The sequence below is a fragment of the Argopecten irradians genome, chromosome 11 (genome assembly GCF_041381155.1).
Source record: "Argopecten irradians isolate NY chromosome 11, Ai_NY, whole genome shotgun sequence".
Classification (NCBI taxonomy): Eukaryota; Metazoa; Mollusca; class Bivalvia; order Pectinida; family Pectinidae; genus Argopecten; species Argopecten irradians.
The window spans coordinates 37,316,058-37,341,267 of NC_091144.1; the positions used below are offsets into that span (position 1 = coordinate 37,316,058).

At 34.5% G+C, this 25,210-nt stretch overlaps 1 protein-coding gene and 1 pseudogene across 1 annotated transcript; both read right to left on the reverse strand.

Moving 5' to 3' along the window:
- Positions 1–411: 411 nt before the first annotated feature.
- LOC138335464 (uncharacterized transporter slc-17.2-like) lies at positions 412–16,322 on the reverse strand. The gene is given in 10 exon segments (XM_069284567.1): positions 412–6,137; positions 6,584–6,853; positions 8,002–8,131; positions 8,670–8,819; positions 9,890–10,029; positions 11,015–11,110; positions 11,773–11,860; positions 12,557–12,790; positions 13,377–13,609; positions 15,952–16,322. Coding segments are annotated over 10 exon segments (1,623 nt in total). The 5' UTR covers positions 16,019–16,322; the 3' UTR covers positions 412–5,922.
- A 5,795-nt stretch (positions 16,323–22,117) lies between these two features.
- Positions 22,118–24,687, reverse strand: LOC138335466 (uncharacterized; annotated as a pseudogene).
- Positions 24,688–25,210: the final 523 nt, after the last annotated feature.

The window sequence follows — 25,210 nt, forward strand, 5'->3', positions numbered from 1 at the left end:
TTTTTTGTAGGTTTCCGATTGTTTTATGCTTATACATCATTCTTAATATCCATCGTACCGATCACAGGACGTCAAGTTCACAATTTGTAGACTTGCCGTATATTTTTCCCTCGAAAAGACCTTCATATTTATATGTAAAAAAATGTCTCGCTGTAAGTTTGTTATTTAACACAGTTCAGTTTTCTTACATAGTAGGTAAGCGATTTAAAACAAGTACGATAAAATGCATCCAAACATTTTCAAATGGTTTGCATAATCATTACTTTGCTCCACTAGCAGTAATAGGCAACAATAGTTAACTCTAAAGACGACGAATGTATCGGTCTTAAAGTCTTTTGAGTTACAATATTGTAGCTAAATAACAATGAGATCGACGATGAATCGACTAATACAATAAACGTTCAATGCTGATTTCTTTGCAAATATATTTATTCAGTACAATTCAAATGAATCACAAACAATCAACAACTATCATATGGCAATTACAAACAACTCTAGCAGTTCCCTGTTTTGCAAGAACTTTCACATTTATTATCGGAAATACTTTTTTATAAATTAATGTGAATTCCGATAAATGAGACTTGTGAACGGGTTTATTCCTTATGTAACAGTGGTCGTATGTCAATAAAATTAGGATATACTTAAAACTTGTACATTAGAGATTGGCGTAAAATAAAAATGTTTCATATTAAAATATATTTCAGTTGATAAAAGATAAAATAGGATGCTAATTGATTTTGGCAATTCTTTATGTAAAATATTTTCTAATTAAAAATGGATGCGTTTCCTTCCACCAGATGAAGTCAATATTTACAATGAATTTAGTATTTACATTCACGACATAAAAATTATATAATGTATAATAATATTACGCTATATTGACTTATAATCACGTCTTTTGACAGCATAACAAGTAGAAAAGAAGATCCAAGGTAAACATGTCAATCAAAGATCATGTTGCGCAATGTAACTGAAGACAAATATTGATAACAAAAATTGTCAGTATGAAATTTCTTCCTGAATTGCGCTTCAACATCATTACAATTGACCGTTCACTATAAGTAATATAGCCGGCCCTCGTGTTCGCAAACATATGTGTACCTATTCTATGTCGGAGTAAACATCGTAGCATACACAATACAAATTGGAAAGCCACGTGTGGTTTGATTTAAAGCTGGCGATCCGTCAATATTAAATTATGGGACGAGTTCGTATAGCCATTAAACCAAAAAAATTTCGTACAAACGCTAAGCAAAAATAAATACAAATTAACCTATGTACCAGAATAATTTCCTATTACACAGATGTATTTTTCGTATGAATGTCGTTTTATTCATATCACCCCTCATATCTTATTATTTATGATTTAAAAAATATATTAAAAAAGACACACTCAGCATTTGTTAAAGAAACGTTCAGTTTGTTCAGAAAAAATACATATTAGAAAAGAAAATATTGAAGGAGCTACAGTCTTTAATATTGATAACACATAACTAAGGATTTCTAAATATGATATAATTACATGTTTTATTTAAACAGACCTTGATGTCTTCTTAATTTGAATAAAATATTTCATACATAAAAATAATACAATCAACACTTGGAAAATAAACTTTTACTTTGTTCAAGATAAAACCATCCCTATCAGAAAAAGACATTAAAACAGAGCTAATCTACACCATACATAACTAAGGAATTTCTAACATTATTACTATGGACTCTAAAGTGAGACATACAGCCTGCTAACAAGCTGACTAAATCAAAACAAAACTAGTTTAAAATCTTGTAATCTAGATTCTTATCAAACACAGCATGCAAAAATTAAAACATAAAAGTGGATAAAAATAATTAAAATAGTGGACATAGTTTTTTTTCTGTAGTATTTAAAGTGATAATAAAAAGAAAAGAGGTTTCATACAAGGAATCTCCATCCTCTCTTTCAAGTCATAGATAAAATATTATTTGCTATAATTAAGTGTGTTAGAGCACAGACAGCAGACAGCATCATAAACATTATTTTTGTTTGTTTCATAATTTTAGTCCTTTTTATTATATTTTCCGTTTCTTTTCAAAGACTTGAGAATGGTTCAAATACAAATGTAACATTCATGTATGAGAAAAAACATAAAATCAATGCAATTAAATCAAAGCAAATTAAATAAAAAAATGTCATACACTCTGAAGAAAGATCGAACCAGTGGACTTAAAATACAGAAACTTGAAAGTAAATAATGTTCAAAAGAAGCAAACGTTGAGAATCACACGTCAGGAAGACATTGCACTCTAAAACCAACACCAATGCTAAGGACAAACTAAATCAGAAAAAAAAACTTATCAACATTTTATATTGGCATATGATAATAAATGATACGCAAAGTAAATGATATTTTATGAGATACACAGCATCTATATTTTAATGCTACAATCATGATCCATTCTCCCTAAACTTGATAGGCAAAAACGCTACTGCAACAAATGAAAATTTTGAGTGTTTAAGGGTATAATTTTGAGCTGATCATATACAGAGTGAAAATTGTGGAAGTAGTTTTCATTATTTATTAATGCTTCTGTATATTTGATTTAAGAAAATGATATTGTTCTTACTTATTCTGTATAAATGAATACAGATTTCATGTATATAATATTTTATATGTAGACATTGTAAATACAATTTTCATATCAAGACACATAAATACTGCCTCAAAATGAAATAGCCAAGAACATTATAAATTATTATATCTTAAATGAAGCACTGTAAATATTTTAACATACTGTTTAAAATTAGTACTCGTTTATCAGTTTGGATTCTTTCAATTCATTTGTGGGTAACATGTTGATGCATGAAACAATTTCCAAAATAATACAGCAAACGAATATGTTGTTTTTTACTGATTCCACAGCAACCATGAAAACAATTAAAAGCTTTTTCACAATAAACATTTCATTTTGCACAAAATTTAATGAAGAGTACTGCATTTGATGAAATATTTATGATTGAATATAGAAAAAATAGCATTTTATCAAAATGAGACATTCATAGCAATTTTGGCTACTAATCCAACACCTTGGGGTTGAAAGACGATGTGCAAGACTAGATTTGTTAACATGCACACAACTTTTACTATTATACGACATAATTATTTAATAAATCTTATCATTGGCAATCATTAATTGGTTTTGGCAAGATATTTTTGTAATACAATTCTTTCATATCTATGTATTAAATATTAAATCATGATATACAATATGCAATATGTATCTAGTGAAGTTTTTTTTTAATAAAGGTAAAATTATTTGTCAAAAATTCTGTGTATATACATTACATGTCTCAGACATTTGTGGAGGTTAACATACATAATGTATTGAAAATGTTTCTTAGTTTTTTTTATACTTGTTTGGCAGTGTTTTAGCACTAGTATACATATAAATAACATATAAAAATATTAACTTAAGTTTTATATCATGTTCAAATCATGACGACATTCGGGACAATACAGAATTATAACAAAAAAGTATAGATACAGGCAAAATGTCAATTGTACAGTAAATTGTAGGAAATGGGTTTGATGTATTTGTCCTTTATAGACCGGGTCCTTTATATAGAGGTATTCTTTATAGAATGTGTCCTTTATATAGAGGTGTCCTTTATAGTAGGTTAAAAGTCTAATTGATTATAATACATTTGAATTAAGTGCAACTAAATAAAATACTTCAAATATACAAAGAATAATATATGAATATCAAAAGTAGCTTCTGGTAGAGTACGTAGTCTACCGATATTTACATTTTTATTACAGAATATATTTAAAAAGATTTTATTGAACAAATCCAAATTTGCATTACATATACAAATATTTACCCTGATATCTTCTGCTCAACAGAAACTTTTTGCCGTTGGTAAATTGAGATTCATAAAGTGTACCTATGGATCTGTATAAAATTCACTCTACAACTGATACTTAAAATATTGATATCAAAAGAAACTTCTTGTAAAATAATCTACCTGTATTTTAATATTCATATAGACTAAAGAACTGAAACAAGTTTTATTGAACAAATCTTGCTTTACACTATATAGTAACCCTGATATCTTCTGCTCAATAGAAACTTTTTAGTTTGTAAATGAGATTCATAAAGCATACTCTAACAGTAGATTAAAAGATACTTTTGTTACAAATCTAACATAAATTTATATTGTAACTTTTCCATTAATATTTACATGTACACCTGTACATGTTAAACTTATAGACAAAGGATGAATAAGTATTTAAATGAAGCTGAAATAATATTTATGTATTTTAAAATAAATGAGATGAGGGAACCTAGTTATATTTTAACTGTTCATCAATTTATGTTTTCTTTTTAAACATTAAAATTATGCGAAATAAACACTTAATTATAGCAACAAATAAAAGCTGTAGTTATGTCTGAAATATACTTCTGCAGGATTATTACATAATTCACATAATTATTACATAAAAAAATTGACTAGATGTCATCAATTCACATGAAAGGAAAGGACGGAAATAGGAAATCCAAATTAAACTCAGGCATAATGCAATTGTTCAAAAATAAAAAATAAATCATTTACTAGTGGATAAACTGCTGAGATATTAAAGATGAAAGAAAAGTAATGTATCAAGCATTAGCTGCTTTATGAGGACAGTATTTTTCTTGGGCTAAAATTGATATGATGAAAAGCACTAAAAGAACAGGCTAGAAGTTCACAGAAAACTGTTAGTTCTGAGATCAATCTTCCACCGCAAGCACTGCCATCGTATTTTAACTTTGTCGACTTAAACAACAATAACACTCATTAAAGGGCCACTACCATTCTGAAACGGCTTTTAATTTTTAAAATGGGAATAAAAAACGAGATCGATAATTTTTTAGAGTCACAAAAGTTATTAACTTACCGATAATACTACACGTATCATCACCTTCTGAACAATTTTATTAAAATAAATAAAATGTTAATTTTCATAACGCAGGTCGTTTTATGTTTCCCGCCATCGTCCTAAATACCGCGCGGTAGTTGACTATCTCTGTGCCAGACGCCAAAACGGCAAAATGACTCTCCACTGTTATCATATATTATGCAGGAAATCTTGCATATGTTTGGTGTTGTAACGTCATCTTATGCCATTGATATATATTTTCTGATGTGATTAATGTTTTTTAAGAAACCTTTATGTTTTGCTCCGGAAAGGTAGTGGGCCTTGAACACAAGTATACTAAATAGCTAACAGTATTTCCCTTAACCGTTTATACATAAACTAAGATATAACAATATGCATGATTCATTAAATACCGTATTGAACATTTCTTTGATTTGTTCTTTACAAGAATATTATAAGAAAATAATGAGTGAAACTTTAATCTAATGATCACAGTTGTATTATTGTAATTAAATCACATAATTTGCAAATTTAATACAAACAAATAACGATTAAATCACTTCAAAATAGACAAAAAAATCATTCATAAATCAGACGTAATCATGTCTGAAAAATCAACAAATTTATACTGGCAAAATGCGACTCCTTGATAACATTTCTTGCATTGAATTGGTCAATATATATCAAATACTGTAACAGTATTCATATCAATTAAAAGAAAATCATAATAACAATTACGTTACCACAATCTGCAGCCATTTTCATGAACATTGTTATTTCCTATAGGAAAGCATTACATACATTAAGGAAAGTACCTTAATGTAAGATTTTGTCTTTAATTCATTCATCCCTGAAATTTCATAATGGACTGGTCTAGTCTTTGATTTAGAAGAGTCTAAATGTATTTTCAGGGGTAAATGAGCTAGCCTCTGTAATGTTTTTCTATGGAAAATCTTAAGAAATTCCTTAAAGTTAAAGAAACTTTGTGAAACTAGCCCCAGATCCACCTACAAACCAGCATGGATTATGCCAAGGCGGCACACTCTCCGTTACTTTCTGACTCTTTTTTAGTAACTTGATTTAATTCTATATTTAGCTCTTCGTCCTCTGGCCTCGGTTTCTCCATAGCCCAAGGTTGGAGTTCTCCACTCCCCAGAAGTATAAATATAAGGGCCCCTAACGTGTACATACCACACGCCACGTAAAACACGATCTGCCATTGGGACCTCATCTCCATCCCTTCCTGTGAACAGATATAAAATGTGAAAATTCTACAAACAAAAACATTTATGGTAAATAAATTAATTTTTGTGTGCAATTCTATTTTTGAAATTCAAAATTTGATTGAAATGGTGAAATTAATCAATGCCAAAATGATTACAAAAAAAATGATTCTCAATATAATGGAGTTCTCAGCATTCTGAAAGCATTAAGTCACTGCAAATATATTACGGAGTTGGTATAAAGTAAATGGCGAGAATAAATATGTTTTATTTTCATCACTGACAGCATAAATAGTATTCTTACCAGGTTGCAATAAATTGACACATTTTTACCAAATATCTCAATAGATAAATATCAAAATTAAGAAATAAGCACATGATTACTGCAAATTTGAGTTGATGTGTACTTATATAATAAAAGAATAATAATGAAAGGGAGGCAACTCTAAACAAATGTAAAACATACCATTTTTCTGATAGCAGCGACAACTTGCTGACTGACAAATCCAGTGACAGAGGCAATAGAATTTGAGATTCCGAACAGAATACCAGCATAAAGTGGAGCAATGTCGACATGATTGACCAGCCAGCCACTGTATTGGAAACCGCTCAGTCCCACGGCTAGTGTCAGTATTTTTTATCTGCCTAGTGTCAGTAGAGCGATGGCCAGGATCGGGGAGCTGCAGTCAACATATCCGAGGCCGATCAACATCAGTGCAGGCATTATCATACCTATGGGAGAAAACATCAGGTGTCATCGACAAACCACAGGGGCTAGCTGGTAAAGAATTAAAGATTACTTCATCAAATTTAAAATATAACAAGAGGCCCAGAGAATCGCTCACCTGGTTTGTAATGCCAAGTAATGTTCTGAATACAAGTTCATTGTTTCTTTTCTGAAGGAATCTGAATATTTACCTCTAATTCCCCTATTGGGCCCCACTTTTTCTGCTCCAGGGGTCAAAGCAAAAATTTATACGAATTCTGTTAACCCCAAGGATGTTTCTGGCCAAATTTGGGTGGTACAATCCATGCAGATCTCTAGGACAAGTAGCGATTTATGGGATTTACCTCTATTTCCCTTATTGGGCCCCGCCCCTCCTGCCCCCGGGGGGTTAGAGCCAAAATTTATATAGATTCTGTTCCCCATCCCCAAAGGATGTTTCTGACCAAATTTGGTAACAATCCATGCAGAACTCTTGGACAAGTAGCGATTTATAGGATTTACCTCTGTTTCCCCTATTGGGCCCCGCCTCTCCTGCCCCCGGGGGATCAGAGCCAAAATTTATACAAGTTCTGTTCCCCTTCCCCAAGGATGTTTTCTGGCCAAATTTGGTTACAATCCATGCAGAACTCTAGGACAAGTAGCGATTTATAGGATTTACCTCTATTTCCCCTATTGGACCCCGCCCCTCCTGCCCCCGGGGGGGTCAGAGCCAAAATTTATACAAGTTCTGTTCCCCTTCCCCCAAGGATGTTTCTGGCTAAATTTGGTTACAATCCATGCAGAACTCTAGGACAAGTAGCGATTTAAAGAAAATGTTGACGGACAGACGGACGACGACGGACGACGGACGCCGCGCCATGACATAAGCTCACCGGCCCTTCGGGCCAGGTGAGCTAAAAATCATTGGGCATAGAACAGGGATTGGAAGAAAATTAATTAACCTTCACACATAATAGATTATGAAGAGATGAAGAGAGAATAAAAATTATCCGGTAATATCATAGGGACAAGCAGCAAATTACATTTTTACATAAAACAGATACAAAAATACAGGGGCCTGTAGAATATTACCAATATTCATATTAGGAAACATCCTAGTTAAAGGTATGGAAATTCGGAGAAAAACAAAGAATACATTTTTTTGAATACTTACCAAATGTGTTGACAGATTTTCTTGTAATAGTTACAGAAAAACATTTCCTCATCATGAAGTCGGCTAGCCATCCTCCAATGTTGATGACAGCCCAGAAAACGATGTAAGGCAGGGCAGAGTAAAGACCATTCTGGAAAAAGCAAACATACATCAAATATATAGAAACCTGTTTTGTATAGTCATTCTGATTTATTTGAGTTACTTCCCTTCATCAGAGTTTTTTCCCTTTGTTTCATTCCATCAGTACTTATCTATCAGAGTTACTTCCCCTTCCTTTCACTTTGTCAGTACTGATCATGAGTAGCAAAGAATGGGAAGTAACTCTGATACTTTAGAACAGAATAGCATAAAGTTTAATTTTGTAGAATTGAATTTTAGTTATTTTCCATCATCAAAATTCAAAAGAAACAATTAATAATTAGATATGATGAAAAACATAGGTGATAGAGAAATTGTATTTAATTTAGAAAGACATTTATTTCTTATTTGCCATCATTATTTTGCTAGAGAAAATTACTTTGTTTTTCCCTGAAAAATATATCACTACACATTCGCAAATCCCTTATGTCACATTCAACTCACATCATGTTTATGTCTACATGTCTTAATACAGATATTATTATACTTAAGCATGACTCCCCCATACCAAAGCTTTGTGTTGTACTTACCGTAGTGATATCAAACTTGAGCACCTCCTTCAGGTATAACGGTATGTTGGCCAGTAGTGTGTAGGCTCCCCAATCAGACATCACATTCACACAGATGATGGCAAGTACTGGGCCAGACGTGAAAAATTTCAGCCAAGGCACATCAATTTTCTAAAACATTAAAAGATGACATCATAAGAAATAAAGACAAAATTGAATATCTCTTAAAAATTAGCAGAATCATCAGTGATATAAAATTACCTATATCCTGATGATCTTGGCCTTTTGGTCCCACAGCGGACTTTTGGTTTATTCTGAACTTTTCTGAACAATTAACTTTGTCAAGACTACTCAGTATTTATGGTTCATTGCAATATGATAATTGTTTAATATGATCTTTGAACCTTATAAAATCATTGCATTTAATTTGACTTTTATCATTACCAAAACAAGAAATAAGGCCAAAAAATATATATGTCTGTTTAAGGTTAAATAGGCAAAAAATAATCTGGTTGGAAGGTAGGGATTTTTTTTTTTTTTAGTGTCTTTCACTCTAAAATAATGGCTGGAACCGGAGTCTGAGATCGAAATCCCGACTTTCAATTTTTTTCGTAAAAAGGTGGGAAAAGAAAAAGAGTCGGGGGTTAAAAATTAGGGTTGGTTGGGTAACCCTTAACAGACATATATAATTTTTTTTTTTTGGCCTAAGTACTAGACGTAGCATACATCCATTTGGCCTAAGTACTAGACGTAGCATACATCCATCCTCTATCTCCAGGGGTTACAATCGTATAACTTAGAGATTGAGGATGGTACATTGTACAGCATGTCTAGTACAACATACATACATGTATAAAACAAAATCAAATTTAGAGATTAGTCCCGGTAAGCTAAAAAGGTATAATTCATCCATCATTTACCCGGTATTACATAATTATGTGTATTTTTCTAAATGTTCATGACCTCAACAAAACTAAAATCCTACGTAAATCTACCAGAAACACCTTATTCAGTCCAATAAGCGCCCATGTCCCTATAAGCGCCCCTCCCCCTTTTTGAGGCCTCAATTTCAATTTCCCAGGCACAAATAAGGACCAAAACTACATAAAACGGTATAAATTTGCAATAATTTTGACTTATTAGCACCTTTTCATTTTTATCAATTTTTTAAGTGCCCTTATCAATTTTTAAGTGCTCTGGGCGCTTATTGGGTCGAATACGGTATGGTATTGAATTCTGACCTCGCCCGTTTCTTTGTGCTTGGATTCTGCCAGTGTATGGTTGATGTAGTCTCTCTCCTCCTTTGTGATGCTCTTATGTTCTGTTGGACTGTCACTGGCCAGGATCCACCATATAACCACCCACACAATGTTGATCATCCCTACATAACACAGACGTTACTGACAGTGAATTAACTCATTCACCCCTGAAAGTTCATAATGGACTGTTCCATACTTTGAATCAGAAGAGTTCACTTGTGATTTTTAGGGGTGAATTGGTTAAACCAATATTTTTTTTAGGGCTGTCACGGGTACTAAATTTTGTCCCCGGGTACCAAATTTTAGTACCCAACCCGTACCCGGGTACTCGACACAGATCTACTGCTTTTCTAACAAATTGGGTTACGTTATGTTTGCTGTTTGGAAAGATTGGTTGATCGACTGAGATTTGATGAAATCATATCTGAGTTCATTAAAGATTGCTTCAGTCGTTAATTGTCTACTTCATTTCTATTTGACATTTATAATTGCTAATGAGCTGCCGTAAAATGTCAGTCTAACCAGCTTGTCTGTAGCATATATACCAGTCCCAGAGGAAATGTTTTTGCACATGCGCAACAGGAAGTACTACATTCGGACGGTCTCTCGTGTGTTATCTGATATGACTATAGTGTGACCTATTTAGTGCACATGTCCGTCAAGTAGATTGTTCTCGCATCAAAAGACGGTCATGAGAAATAAAATGTATTGAAAAAGATAAGGTGTCATCCTTGGTGAATGAAAACAAAAACAAATGAGTTGGATTTTGTAATACTTTTAATATAAGTTCTAGACTTGTTTACGTGCATCCAGACGAATTGTCCTATTTTGACGGGTACCCAGGTACACATTTTTTGACCCGGTTACATCCCCAACCAGACCCGTAACCAGGTACTCGGGTACTCGTAACAGCCCTAATTTTTTTCTGTGAATAAATTTCGCATAATTTTTGGACCTAAAGATTTTGTGAAAAAATAATCACCACAAAATAATTTAAATCGCATGTAGGTACAGTGAAAATTTAAATCGGCATGAAAACAATGTACATGAAATGATTATTTTTAAAATATTCAACTTTCAGGTGATGTGTTTACTAAAGCTTCTTACCTAATACATAGAATATGGACGGCCATCCCCCAGCAAATCCATATTTACAGAGCATCCCAGATAGTGGATAAGTGATCACATTTCCAAGCTGAGCTCCTGAAATAATAAAAGTATTTCAAAATTATCATTTTTTTTCCCATAACAAAGAGACCAATAACTTTAATTTGTATTAATTTTATGTATTATAAACAGGTTATTCCAAGAATGTACCTTATTTTGGTGGCTGAGAAAACAACAAAATCATGTCCTACTTAGGCCAAAAAAAAAATGTCTGTTTAGGGTTACATTCGCAAAATAAAATAGGGTTGGTAGGACAGGATATTTTTTTAGGTGTCTTTCACTCTAAAGTAATGACCGCAACCAGAGTTTGAGATTTAAATCCTGACTTTTAATTTTTTTTTAAGAAAAGTGGAGAAAAAAAATATGGTCAGGGGTAAAAGATTAGGGTCAGTCTGGGTAACCCTAAACAGACATTTTTTGATAAGCAGGATTGGTTAAAGGACATTCTAGGTTTAGAAGGTGAAGGAAAACCAGAGTACTCCGAGAAAAAACCAGTAACCTTCAAACAGTAACTGCTCCACATATGAATCGAACTTGAAACCCTGAGGTGGAAGCTTAGTGGTAGCCTTTGTTACCTCATTCACCCCTAAAATCACATTTGAACTCTTCTAATACAAAAGTTAGAACAGTCCATTATTAATGTTCAGGGGTGAATGAATTAATCGAGTACCATCAACAGTGGTATATACAACACTAACCTGCATAAGTAAACGCTGTGAGTTTACTTCTTTCCATGGGTGGGGCCCAACTTCCCCAAAGGGCATGCATGGCTGGAAATGATACCCCCTGAAAATAAAAAGATAAAAATTAGATACTTTAAGCAGCAAATATTAATATAATAGACTTCAAACTTTTTTTATAAGATAATGCAGATATAGAAAAATAATTTTAGCTAAATTCTTTGCACAATATTGGAATAATATAATTCTTTAATATTAATAATACCAATTATTGACAAAGTAATTATTTCTTCGTCTGGAGATTTTTTAGTAATTACTCATTAGCAAATGTAATTTACTGATGTATTGATAAATTGGACTGAACAAGACTGTACACACAGGAAAACCTATATCAGTATTAATTGTTATATTATCTCCCTTGATCAACTCTAATAATGCAAAGACTTTGAGGAAGGAGAGCGGAATGTAGCAGCATTGGACCTGGTCGATCATTAGCTACAATATTTTAGCTCTAAACGCTTTTCAAAGCTTTCCTACATATTGGAAGAGCATCCAGCTAGGGTTTGGAGGTCATGAGTTGGAACCCTGGTCTGGTTGGGCTGCTACATTTTCTTCTCTCCTGTTGCAATATTTCGTCTTTGCATATTACAGAGTTAGCTCCTTTGTGAGCACAATTCACGCCGTTTCCTCCAAAAATTATTACATGACGCACTCAAACACATGACGTCACAATCAATACCTACCCCCAAGGGGAGATAACTCTGTAATATGCAAATACAGAATACGTAAACCAACAACTTACTGAACATATTCCGAGGATGATACGCAGCACAATCAGGAATACATAGCTGGTCTGAGCTGCCACAGGAGTGATAAATGTCGCTATAGAGGCTGCGAACATGCTCACACCAAACACTTTCTTTCCTCCGAATTTCGTGGCGACCCATCCTCCCGGAATCTGGGTGACCAGGTAGCCCCAGAAAAATGCACCAAGAACCGATCCCTGTACGTCTTCATTCCAGTCAAACTCACCGTCCTGTTATAATTATAACCAAATGCTTAATTATTCCATCCCAGTAAATAGAACGCAAAGATTCCTAAAGATTATTAGTTAATCTCATTAATTTAACTCAGAAATCATGATATTTATGTCTGCTGTGAACGAATGAATGTTTTTCTCTGCACAAGAGTTATCTTCCTTGGGAGCTTGTGCAGAAATTATATTTCAGGTGACTTCCTGTTTGCTAATTATATAATTACCAGGTATACTACAGTGTACGAGTTAACGAATCAGAAAGTTGCCACATTTTTATTACAAATTACTATTGTTTAAACGTATAGGAATTGATGACTTAAATTCTGTCAAGGGGAGATAACTTTATCTGTTTGTAAGGAAAAACTTATTATAATGTGCAGGTGTATGTACTAATTGTAATAATTATATATAATTATAAGATAATTAATTAATGGTTGAAATAATCTGCTTTTCTCTTTTCTTTTTACTAATAATAACACATTTCATACACATGTTTTGAAAAAAATATGTTTCTATTTTTTTCTTTGCTTGACAATAGGACAAGAAAACACTTTTAAAAATAATTGCTGCTAAAATTGAGTCTTACCTCAAACTGTGGTGCCTTGGTGACGTTGGAGCCAGCAGATACCAGACCACAACTGCTGGACATAAACTGGTCGGAGTTTGCTTTTGAACTGTTCCCTTGGCTTTCATGTAATGCTGTCCAGTTGACCATGCAGACGATTGCCACACTCATATTGGCCCGAAGTGTGTAGACATTGATGAAGCCAAAAAAGCCCAGGATGGCTAACTGCAGGCGCTTTGAGGTCCACCATGGAACTACAATGAGAAATGTACTGGTATGTGACTTACGTTTTAATTAGTTGAAAGCCAATTGATCAATATTAAAATGTTGAAACTACATGTATTGCATCTTGTATATTACAGTGTTACTCGCAAACTGATGACATCAAAATCACTCCCTACCAGCAAGGGCAAATAACTCTGTAATATGCAAAGACAGAAAATCTCTGTGCAATATATACCGAAATTTATTCCTCTAGGTGTGGGTTTTATTAGTTTAACGTCCCATTAACAGCCAGGGTCATGTAAGGATGTGCCAGGTTTGTTAGTGGAGGAAAGCCAGAGTACCCAGAGAGAACCACTGACCAGTGGTCAGTACCTGACAACTGCATGCCCCACATGGGATTCAAACAAGCTGACAGCATGAAATGTGACAACTGTGTTTAGTTAATATACAATATTGGTTATATAATTAATATTAATTGCTCAGCAGCAAATGATGTGGGATTTTTTAAGGAGAATCCAGAACACTAATTTTCAAATTTTAATACTAAGAAATAATTTAGGCTAGGGTTCACATGAAAATCTTGGGTCCAGACTTACTCAGCATCTATAGCTAGATGAGCCCTTGCCTGTTAATCACAGATTGCCATGAATATGTATTGTTGCTAGTTTGCACCTTAATTATATATAACTTAAGATTATTTTTCCTTATCTTCTGTAATGCTTTTCTATGGGAAATTTTAAGTTAAAAATAAAGGAATGTTGATGAAACTGGGCCCAGTGCAAAATATTTAAGCATTGATGTCACAATTTTTTAATTTTATCGGAGTATGAAAAAACAATTTGTATGCAAACTGTGTGCACCGCGTAATTAATTTTATACTCTATTTGATAAAATGAAGTATGTTTAAATGTACCATTCTAGTGGTTTTTCAAGGGATTCTTTTTTCCGAATCTATACGTAACGTCAATGTCTCTATTGTGACGTCAAAATAACGTCGGGGTATTGCGCCATTCTCAGATTTTTTTTTTCATAGTGATATGCAAAAAAAGTATTGGCCAATCAGAAAGCCAGATTTGGAATGAAAACTAGGCGTACATGTATAATCAAATGTTTACAAATCAATGCTGTGTTTTCGTATTTTCTATCATTATCAGGGTTCTTACTTAAGTTTTTTAGTAGATGGTTGAAAAATAATAATAGGTGGTTGGGGGCCTCATGGCCAATACTTAATAATTATTTCTGACAAAAATATCTGGTTGTAAACTAAGAAATAGACCACTGTTTTTTCCAGCAACCGGCTTTTAACGAGAACTCTGATTATTATGTACAAGATAATATATAAACTCTTCAAAAATAAAATAAACAAAATCAAGGCTGTATTTACAGTTGAAATAAACATAAAATTCCCTTTTTAAACCTTTCTTTTTTTGTAACAGGACGGTTTTGACTGCAGCCGTTATTGCAGTGGGGCCGTTCTCACTGGGGCCGATCTGGGGTCGTTTTAAAGTGGGGCCGTTTTAACTTGGATTCCTTAAATTTCAGGAATGTTTGTTTAATTCATGAAACTGGGTCCTGGAGTAATTGAACCAATTGTCCACTGCTTGGTAAGCATATAATTGATTTTTTTTGCTTTCTGATTGGCCGATTCTTTTTCATACCACTATGAAAAAAAAATCTAAGATTGGCACCAAAACCTGGCGTAACTGTGACATCACAATAGAAACATTGACGTTGCACATTGATTCGAAAAAATAATCTCATGAAAAATCAATGGAATTGTATGCGTCAATATATTTTATTTTATCAAGTAAAGTCCGGAAAATTGATTTCATTTGGTTATGAAAAAAAAAATGTTTGCAAACTTTTGTGAGAATCTCCAACGGATTCACACAGTGATTTGTAAACAAAAAATAATTATACAAACACATTGTAGAGTTATCTTCCCTTTGTAGTGGCTTTATAGAGTTATCTGCCCATAAGTAATGTACACGTAACTCCACAGAAACATAATTAAATAGTAACGAAAGTAACGTCATATTTTTTCAGAGAAGAAACGACATGAATTTTGGCAGGTACGTCACACAATAATGACCTCACAATCATTTTAATATCCTCAAGGGCAGATAACTCTTTTTTTAATATGCAATCATTAAGATTAAATGACATTTTAATTTAGTAATCACATGTGTTTATGTACCGTATTCAACAAGGTTATCAAAGTTTATGAATTAAGGTCCAATAAAACTTCAATATGGTTATTTTTGTTTTCGATACCTTAAATTTGGGCGCCTAACTTTTAAGTTACATTTTGATCGCTGTTTATCGCTCATAACTTAACTGTAACAGTACAAATATACGATTTTGATCTTACCTTTCTCTGGGTCAAATGGTATTTCACTATCTTCCGTATTACCTACTCGATATTCAGCTTTAGTCATTTTTACACAGTCGTTGCAGGCCTACTGTATCTGTTATGTTTTACACGTGAACAAGATGACGAAACTGTGACGAAATAACCGGTATCTGTTTACAATCTAGCCCTACACACGTGGCGACTTGTTTTCGTCGTTTCTTAAGTATCGCCTGAGAAAATAGCCTCGTGATGTGAGAAAAAGCTTTTCACTTCGCCGTTTCCTGGAGATTTCGTGGCGTCTGCAGTTTAAAATGGCAATTCAAAGCGTCTGAGACGAATTTCAGTACACAAAGCACGTCTCGGCATAGGAAATTCCGACGTTTCGCCCCTTCTGCTAGGATTTGACCCATTACGTCTATGATTTGTTCAGTAAGGTCCGAACTGGTCCGAAATGACTTAGCGCTAATTTCTCTGGAGTCGAAAAGTCTTTAACCCTCTAACCCATTGGATGATGAAATCACGTTCAAACGGATCCGGAATCGAACAAAAGAGATTCTTTTTTATTAACAATCTTCTATCACGGCCGTTTCGGATAATTGTGATTCAATTATTTGTTATTTAATATAGGTTGAAAATTAATAATTTGAATAAACATGAAAAAAAGATCATAATGGTTAATAATATCATAAAACTCAACTTGCAGAATATTATTAAATACTGTAGCTGTATGGCTAACATCTAACGCGGCATACCAGTAATATTCAACTTAAAAGAATATTAAAAATATAGAATTCTAGCTAAAGTCTCGGTTCAAAGTCTTTCCACACTGTAAATTTGACCTATATTAAATTCTATGTTACAACGTGTAATTTATTAACGGATTTTAGCAAAATTCGAGCATATATTTTCAACGAATGATTTTTCATTATTGAAAAGATTTTACGAAAATTCATCAGAATAATACCTGTATTTCTATCTGGACCCAAAGAATTTCTTAAAATTGTCTATCCAATTTCCTGCAATATTACACAAGAACATTGTATCTTTTTTTTCAAATCGCTGCCTTATGTCATATGTGATGCTATTGTCGAAATAGGCCTACCTTGATACTTAAGAAAAAATAACATGTCTTTCAACATGTGTATTTCTGGAGACATAAAAGATTCAAATAGCGGATATATATGTATACATGTATATATATACATACATATATATATATACATGTATGCATGTAACTAAATAAATAAGAACGCCTTGGTGTAAATTAGCGTGGATGTTATAAATATTTGCAGCAGTGAAATGAATAAATATGGTCTAATGTTGTAGATATTTTTATTTGCACTTCTGGCGATTCGAAGTGATGTAAAATAATTTAATTCTACTGGCAGTGGCGTATAGGAAGATGAAACGTAATGGGGGGGGGGGGGGGGGGGAAAGGTCCTCAATATTTACTAAAAGACATGTTTCCCCCCCCCCCCCCCCCCCCCCGGGCAATTCCCCTCCCCTTCCAGCCCACCCACCCAGCCCCCGGGGTCTCCCCGCTTCCTACGCCCCTAGCTGGTAAAGTTTAGATCGTTATCATCTGAAATGTATTTGAGTATTTGATGTATCAATTTGATGAATGAACTTTTTAATCCTGACAGCTAAATAAGCTGAAAATTACATATAACCCACAGCTCGGCTCTATCCTTCAATACAACTGTTTCCTGTCCACCCGATCTGCCCCGCCTCTTCTAAATGTCATATACAGTGTATGTCTGAAGGAATATAGGTGTTTTCATGGAATCTCTGAATGTATGTATAATGATTTAAGTAACTTTTAGGACAATTCAGTCTAAGAGAACATTAAAATTTGTACATATTTCGGAAAAAACCAGTTTCTAATGGAAATTAGATCAGTCGGTTTTTTCCGCACGTCTTTTTATCGTCGTCGGGTTTTCTGAAAAGTCGGTTTTGTTACTCGAATAGGTCTGTTGTTATAGTCTGCTCGGTGTTCAGGTTCCCTCGCAGTCTTCGATCGTGTTGGTTCTCCTGTTCCTTCTTGCGGGTTCCTTTGGTTTTCTAGGTTGGATGTTCGTCGATCGCGTCGGTTGGTTTAGTAGTATCTCGAGGTGGCGTCGGTGTTCGTTTCGATCGGTCGTCTCAGTGGTTTGAATCTTGTGATCGGTTGTTTCTCTCGCGTTCCGGTCTTGCCTCGTGTCCTCTTCGGGTGTGTTTGGCGGTTTGTCGTGATTGCTTTTCGCAATTACTTTCCGTGTTTAGTTCGTCCTTTCGGTTCGGTATTTCGATTAGCTACATAGCGGCCCTTTGTATCGTTTGTGTGTCGTCTTAAGTCAGTTTCGCGGTTCTTCTAGGTTCTGTCGGTGTTTCCCATTCGGCAGAGTCGGTTGTCTTCGCGTACATTGTGGTCTCGAACTTCGGATGGTTGTTGTATGCCGCACGTGTGTCCGGCTTACCCAGGTCGGTGGCCCTCGGTGGAGCGGTAAGGACGTGGAGGGTGTGTATGTCGGGCGCTTGTCTCGTTTGCTGTTGAGTAATGTTCAGTTTAACTTTTGTTAGCAAGTTATGACGCAATCGTAGTCGTTCTTCGCGGGTTTCGCGTGCTCAAAGTTTTCGCTTCTTCGTACCAATTTCTCGGTGACAGGGTGTGTGTCGGGCGCTTCGTATTCGGTAGATTTCCCTTTTCGGTTTATTATCGTCCGCGTCTATTGGTTTGTCGGAACGTCAGTTGCGGTATTTCGTTTCGTCCGGTTTTTATTTCGTGCGTTGCTTAGGGGTGTTCGGTCTCGTTTTCGGTTAAAACTTACATTCAGCGGTCCTTTAAATTTAATCACCTTGCCCTCAGTGTGACCATGTTGAGATGTTCAAAAATCGCCGTTTCCGCCATTATTGTGTTTCGACTTTTGTTATAACCTGTCCCTTGCTCGTAGAGTAATGGCATACTTTTGTCCTAGAAAACTGCTCAAAGGCTCATGACAGTGTGGTTTACCTTATAGGTATTTATCTTTGCTTAAAAACCATAGTCATCACCCTCAGTGGTTATGTAGTTTATTTGCTTATCGTTGACTTGGCTCATGGCATGGGTACAGCGGCCATAGTGTACTATTAATCGTATTTGACCAATGATTTTATTTCAACGATATTAATTGAAATACTAAACAATGACGTGGAATTTGTCAATATTTTATGTTATATGTTTCATAAGAAATGTAGAACAATACATTTATGCCATATTTTGCTTCTTGGTTATGTAAAAGAATTAGCCTGAACGAATTGTCCCTTTAAGTAAACTCTTAGGTATATATAATTCTGTGTGTACATGAGGGTGTGTATAAATGTGATTGTAAATATGTAAAATTGGTACACATGAAATACTTTTGTTTGGTAACTATTATGGTGAATTGTTCTCTTTCTTTGTCTGTACTGTACGTAGAAGTGAAAATAATTCCAAAAATAAAATCAATATATTTATTTGATGTATATAATTCATTGATTTAGATGTATCATATCAGAGTTATCGTGCATTCGGAGACCTTGATTCGTGCATTCGGAGACCTGTGATGTTTACATACACTAGAGACTACATTGATGAAAAAATAAACTGTATATGAACACTAGAATGACATGTCCAGGGTTATTTTTGGAGAGCCCCTTTGGCCCCTCGAATTTGAAAATATCCCCTATATGTTCCAGAAAATGTCTCCTTTTTTACATTTCTTTGTTAGATAATGGCCCTGAAGAATTGTCAAATTCTTAAAAATTGCCCATGCATTTTTCAGCCAATACTATCCTTTTTTTGCATGTCTATATGTTGCGCCATTTGAAATTGTACGTGTGTCCTACGCATATTTACATACTCAGACCCCAATTTCTCAGGTCAAACAAGTCAAACATCGACTAAGTCATTTTCCTCTTACTTAAAGTTTTGACTTAATTACTTAAGTCTGTACTTTTGTTTGGAGAAATCGGAGCCAGATGTACCGATAAGGCTTTAAAGGCTCGCTTTCGCCACTGGACCGCCAAAAACTTGGCGTGATGGTATTAGACGTCCCCTGCCGGTAAAACCGGGCCCCCGGGGATGACGTTTACGTAATGTATGCAATGTGTCTTATATTATCTCTAAGTCTTTGTCCCCGTGCACATCTGCCTGTTTGATCATGGATGCCGGTGGGGCATCATGTTACTGGAGAAAAATCGGGGTTATATTTTTGGGGTCAAATTATACGGCGCAACGATGCCTCTTCCTTCTTTCTTTCTTTGATGGTTTATATTATCTATCTACACATATGTATCAATCACTACCATTTTTGACCAATAAATCAAAATGAAGGGCAATAATCATCTGCATATGTAAATTAAATTGCTCATTTACATGTGACATATAATTTGGCCATAGCAACGATTAATGTTTATTTCTGGTGACATCATCCCCCATTATCCACCATTGAGTAATTTTCCTTTAAAGTATTTCTGATATCCAAGAATCGTGTGGAATTTTATTTGCAATATTATATATTATGAGTATGAAATAAATATTTTGACCCGTAATCTTTTTGTTTTATTAATGTGCATGTCGTACAAAATACAGGACCCGGATTTTGTTGAGGTATTTTACGTAAAACAATGTTCTTTGAAAAAGTAGCATGCTTTGTGTCCTAAAGTACCGTGAACGTTACAAAGAGAATGAATTAGAACTTTGCTTACTAAAACGAGATTGAACGATCCAGACTTACAAACACATAGACACTATTTTTTAAATGTCTAATATGAGAAAAAAAAGAAAGAAAAAAAACAAGATAATCTTGATTATAATCTTCTATGAATTTTATGAATTGTGTATTTTAAAACAATGATTTTATTACATCACCATATCAACACAACTTAACCCAATATAACGATCATCATCATCAATCTTTATTCCTCAAAAATGAGAGTGTGTAATATAGAAAAAGAAAACAAATTAATAATTGATATATACAATATAGATCAACTCTGCTTTATACAAGAAATATACAATGTTCTTTGATAGGGGTGTATCCACCCTGACATCTTATGGTATCAATTCCAAAATTTGGATTTATGGCGTTAAAATAAATTTGTGCTGCTTATATACAAAATATATACAGTCGTTTGCGAATTCGCAGCCCACAGCATCATTGTCAAAGTCATATTCGCCAAGTGTTGCTTTAAAAAGAGACACTAAAAGTTTCTCGTCATTCATCTGTGATAACGTCAGATATGGCTGTACACCATAGTAATTTATTATTTTGTCCATAAACGTGTCCCTGAGAATGAATGTGGTAGAACATTCAGTGACGAAATGCCGAATGACGTCATAAGAAAGTTGTCCTCACTTCACACATATTTTGCTAGTACTGTGTTCTATAGGAGGGCAAGTTAACATTTTACAGACGTATAATACTTCTTTCTTATTGGTGTTCTCTAATTTCAATAGCTTATATAGTTCATTATATGTCATGTGTACATTTTTAAAACGATTAAAATTGTCATTGTTCATTTGTTCTTTAAGTTGTGCGTTTTCACGGATGTGTATTGCAGCTCTAACTATATATTTCCACTCACGTCGATTTGATCACACCAATTATTGTTCAAATGATGAGTACCGTTTATGCTCTGTCGGCGATGGAGCATCTTACTACTATTACAGCAACCACGGGTATACCCATCCTTGAAACTCAAGGGGTTCCGATCATCACTTACGGTCTCTACACCCCTGCACTGTCATATGGTAAAACTGGAGGCAACAGAACAAAACAGGTAATTTAGTCCTTTGATGTACATCAAAAGTGCCGTATAATGGTACACTGTGATTGACTGTGTGGCTTTGAAGTTTGGCGTCGCTCTCTCTATAGTCTTCAATGGAAAATTTTTGCTGGCCTGTAATTGGTTCAGATTTTTTCCTCTGAGCTGCCTCCAGTTTTACTATGAGAAAGGGGTGTAGTTATCGTAAGTGATCGGAACCCCTGGAGTATAGAGAATGGGATAAACCCTATATGATGTTATAAAGAATATCACTAGTAACCCTATAGTATAATTTAGTATACATTATGATCTAAATAACCCTATTATAGTATGCAATATAATAAATCTTAATCAGAAAATCCTATGATATCAAGCAGTGTAATCATAAAACCCTATGATATTATGCGGTACGGTAAGAAAACCCTATGATATTATGTTGTACGGTAAGAAAACCCTATGATATTATGTTGTATGGTAAGAAAAATGGTAAGAAAACCCTTTGATATTATGTTGTATGGTAAGAAAAATGGTAAGAAAACCCTTTGATATTATGTTGTATGGTAAGAAAAATGGTAAGAAAACCCTTTGATATTATGCGGTTTGGTAAGAAAACCCTAGGAAATTATGCGGTATGGTCAGAAAAGCTTATGATATTATGCGGTATGGTAAGAAAACCCTATGATATTATGTTGTATGGTAAGAAAACCCTAGGAAATTATGCGGTATGGTCAGAAAAGCTTATGATATTATGCGGTATGGTAAGAAAACCCTAGGAAATTATGCGGTATGGTCAGAAAAGCTTATGATATTATGCGGTATGGTAAGAAAACCCTATGATATATTATGTTGTATGGTAAGAAAACCCTAAGAAATTATGCGGTATGGTCAGAAAAGCTTATGATATTATGCGGTATGGTAAGAAAACCCTAGGAAATTATGCGGTATGGTCAGAAAAGCCTATGATATTATGCGGTATGGTAAGAAAACCCTAGGAAATTATGCGGTATGGTCAGAAAAGCTTATGATATTATGCGGTATGGTAAGAAAACCCTAGGAAATTATGCGGTATGGTCAGAAAAGCTTATGATATTATGCGGTATGGTAAGAAAACCCTAGGAAATTATGCGGTATGGTCAGAAAAGCTTATGATATTATGCGGTATGGTAAGAAAACCCTATGATATTATGTTGTATGGTAAGAAAACCCTAGGAAATTATGCGGTATGGTCAGAAAAGCTTATGATATTATGCGGTATGGTAAGAAAACCCTAGGAAATTATGCGGTATGGTCAGAAAAGCTTATGATATTATGCGGTATGGTAAGAAAACCCTAGGAAATTATGCGGTATGGTCAGAAAAGCTTATGATATTATGCGGTATGGTAAGAAAACCCTATGATATTATGTTGTATGATAAGAAAAACATTATGATATTTAGCGGTATGGTAAGAAAAATGGTAAGAAGACCCTTTGATATTATGCGGTTTGGTAAGAAAACCCTAGGAAAGTATGCGGTATGGTCTGAAAAGCTTATGATATTATGCGGTATGGTAAGAAAACCCTATGATATTATGCGGTATGGTAAGAAAACCCTATGATATGCAGTATGGTCAGATAAATATGGTTTTAAATGGTATGGACAGATAGCACTATGGTATCATATGATCTAGTCAATTAAAAAAAATAACTCAATTTGTAACCATATCTTGTCTATAATGTGTAGATAACAGCGTTATCACACAGGGACTGGATTACCTCCCCTTGCTGAAGTTATTAATTAGATTCCCAGTATTTCGACTTTTTGTAACCTATATTACACTACACATATGTATGTAGATTCAATAGGAAAAAATGATTTGAAAAGGACACGTGTGCACCATTTAACCTTCAAAAATTCCGGCATTAACTTCAGAAATCCATAACTTAATGAGGTAAAACTTTGATAGTAGTTTGTGGTAAAATCGGGTAGCTTCCTGTACTCAAAGTACTTTTTCAGATGTTTCATCTGGTAGATAGCCCAAGGTCCATATTTTTCAACAACGTGTTCTTCTCCCTCTCCTGTCGCTTTTGTCATGAAATTCATGCCAATGTCTCCCTCAAACGTAGGCTCTAGGAAAAATGGAACGGAATATCTGTCTATTCCAATGTCGATCACTCGGTGCCGAGTTGCTTTGAAGCGACCACCCATCATGCGCGAAAAGACATCCCCGATATTCATAACGAGGCTTCCGGGACGTAGCGCCACCTCTGTCCACTTCCCGTCCGAGGTGAGAATCTCCAAACCCTTATAGTTGAATGTCGTCAGAAGCGTAAGAAAGTTAGAGTCTGTATGATCTGGAGTAGTTACAACTTTCCCGTCCTCAATCCGGGCGTTTTTTGGCGGGTTTCCTGCCCAAGGTGGGTAATGAATAAGACGGAAAGTGGAACATGGTCGTTTTGAAAATAATTCATCGAATGACAACTCGTCAATCCCAAGGCCTATCGAAGTGAGTCTTAAAATCTCCAGAGAGATTTGATGCATAGTGTCATAAGTATTCAACAAGAAGGGCTTGAAGGGAAAAGTACCATCTTCTTCGGGCCATACCGACGGCTCATAAAACCAGTTACCAGGGACAACCTCTGGATCGTTTGGATCAATGTCTCTTCCAAATTCAAACCCTTCCTTTCTGCTGGGCTCATCTTTCCCCACGGGAAAATATCCTCGATAAATATTGGAGTTTTCCTAATTCCATATTTTCCGCACAAGACTGTTTTTTGTTTCATCTGTGCGCGTGAAAAACCAGCGACAACACGTGTACAACTTATCGAAGTCAACACCTTCTACGTTGTCGATGAACAAAAATCCTGTGTTTTCCAGAGCATCCACAACTACCTTTGCCAACTCCTGTCGGTGTGTTTTTGCCTTTGTCAAATCGACAATGGGCAATGTATAGTGTCCCTCCATTTGGATATCTGAAATGAATACAATGAGTGTAGATTCCATATACAAGAAGATAAATGAAGCAACAAGAATGAAAACGAGATATTTTTTTATTACTGACGAACAAAATTAAACTGTTAAGTACGGTGCGTTATACTGAGAATTCAACAAGAAACTCAATTTTGGCAGAAAACGCAATATTGGCGGTGTAACATTTTGTTTGCTTGGGCCTCCATACTTTAAGTAACAATAGTCTCGTGATAAAAACTGTTCACAACAACTCGAAAATTTGGGAATTAATTTTATGTATGTTTGTATACAAATTATGTTGTACTTATACATTATGTATATGTATAAATATGACTTGGTAAAATAGTTTTTGTCCTCCCTTTCGTACCCACCATCCAAAACATTCCTTACTCAAAATAGTTTTTCATACATTTCCAACAAAAATACTAGTATTTTCTGTATTTTCGTTTATTGCAAGTGGAATACTATTATTAGAAGTGATATGAATTAATAATTATTTGTTTTATAGTGTGATCCCCTTTCTTAATATTGCTAATATTGCATCATTGTTTAAGCTTTCTAAGCTT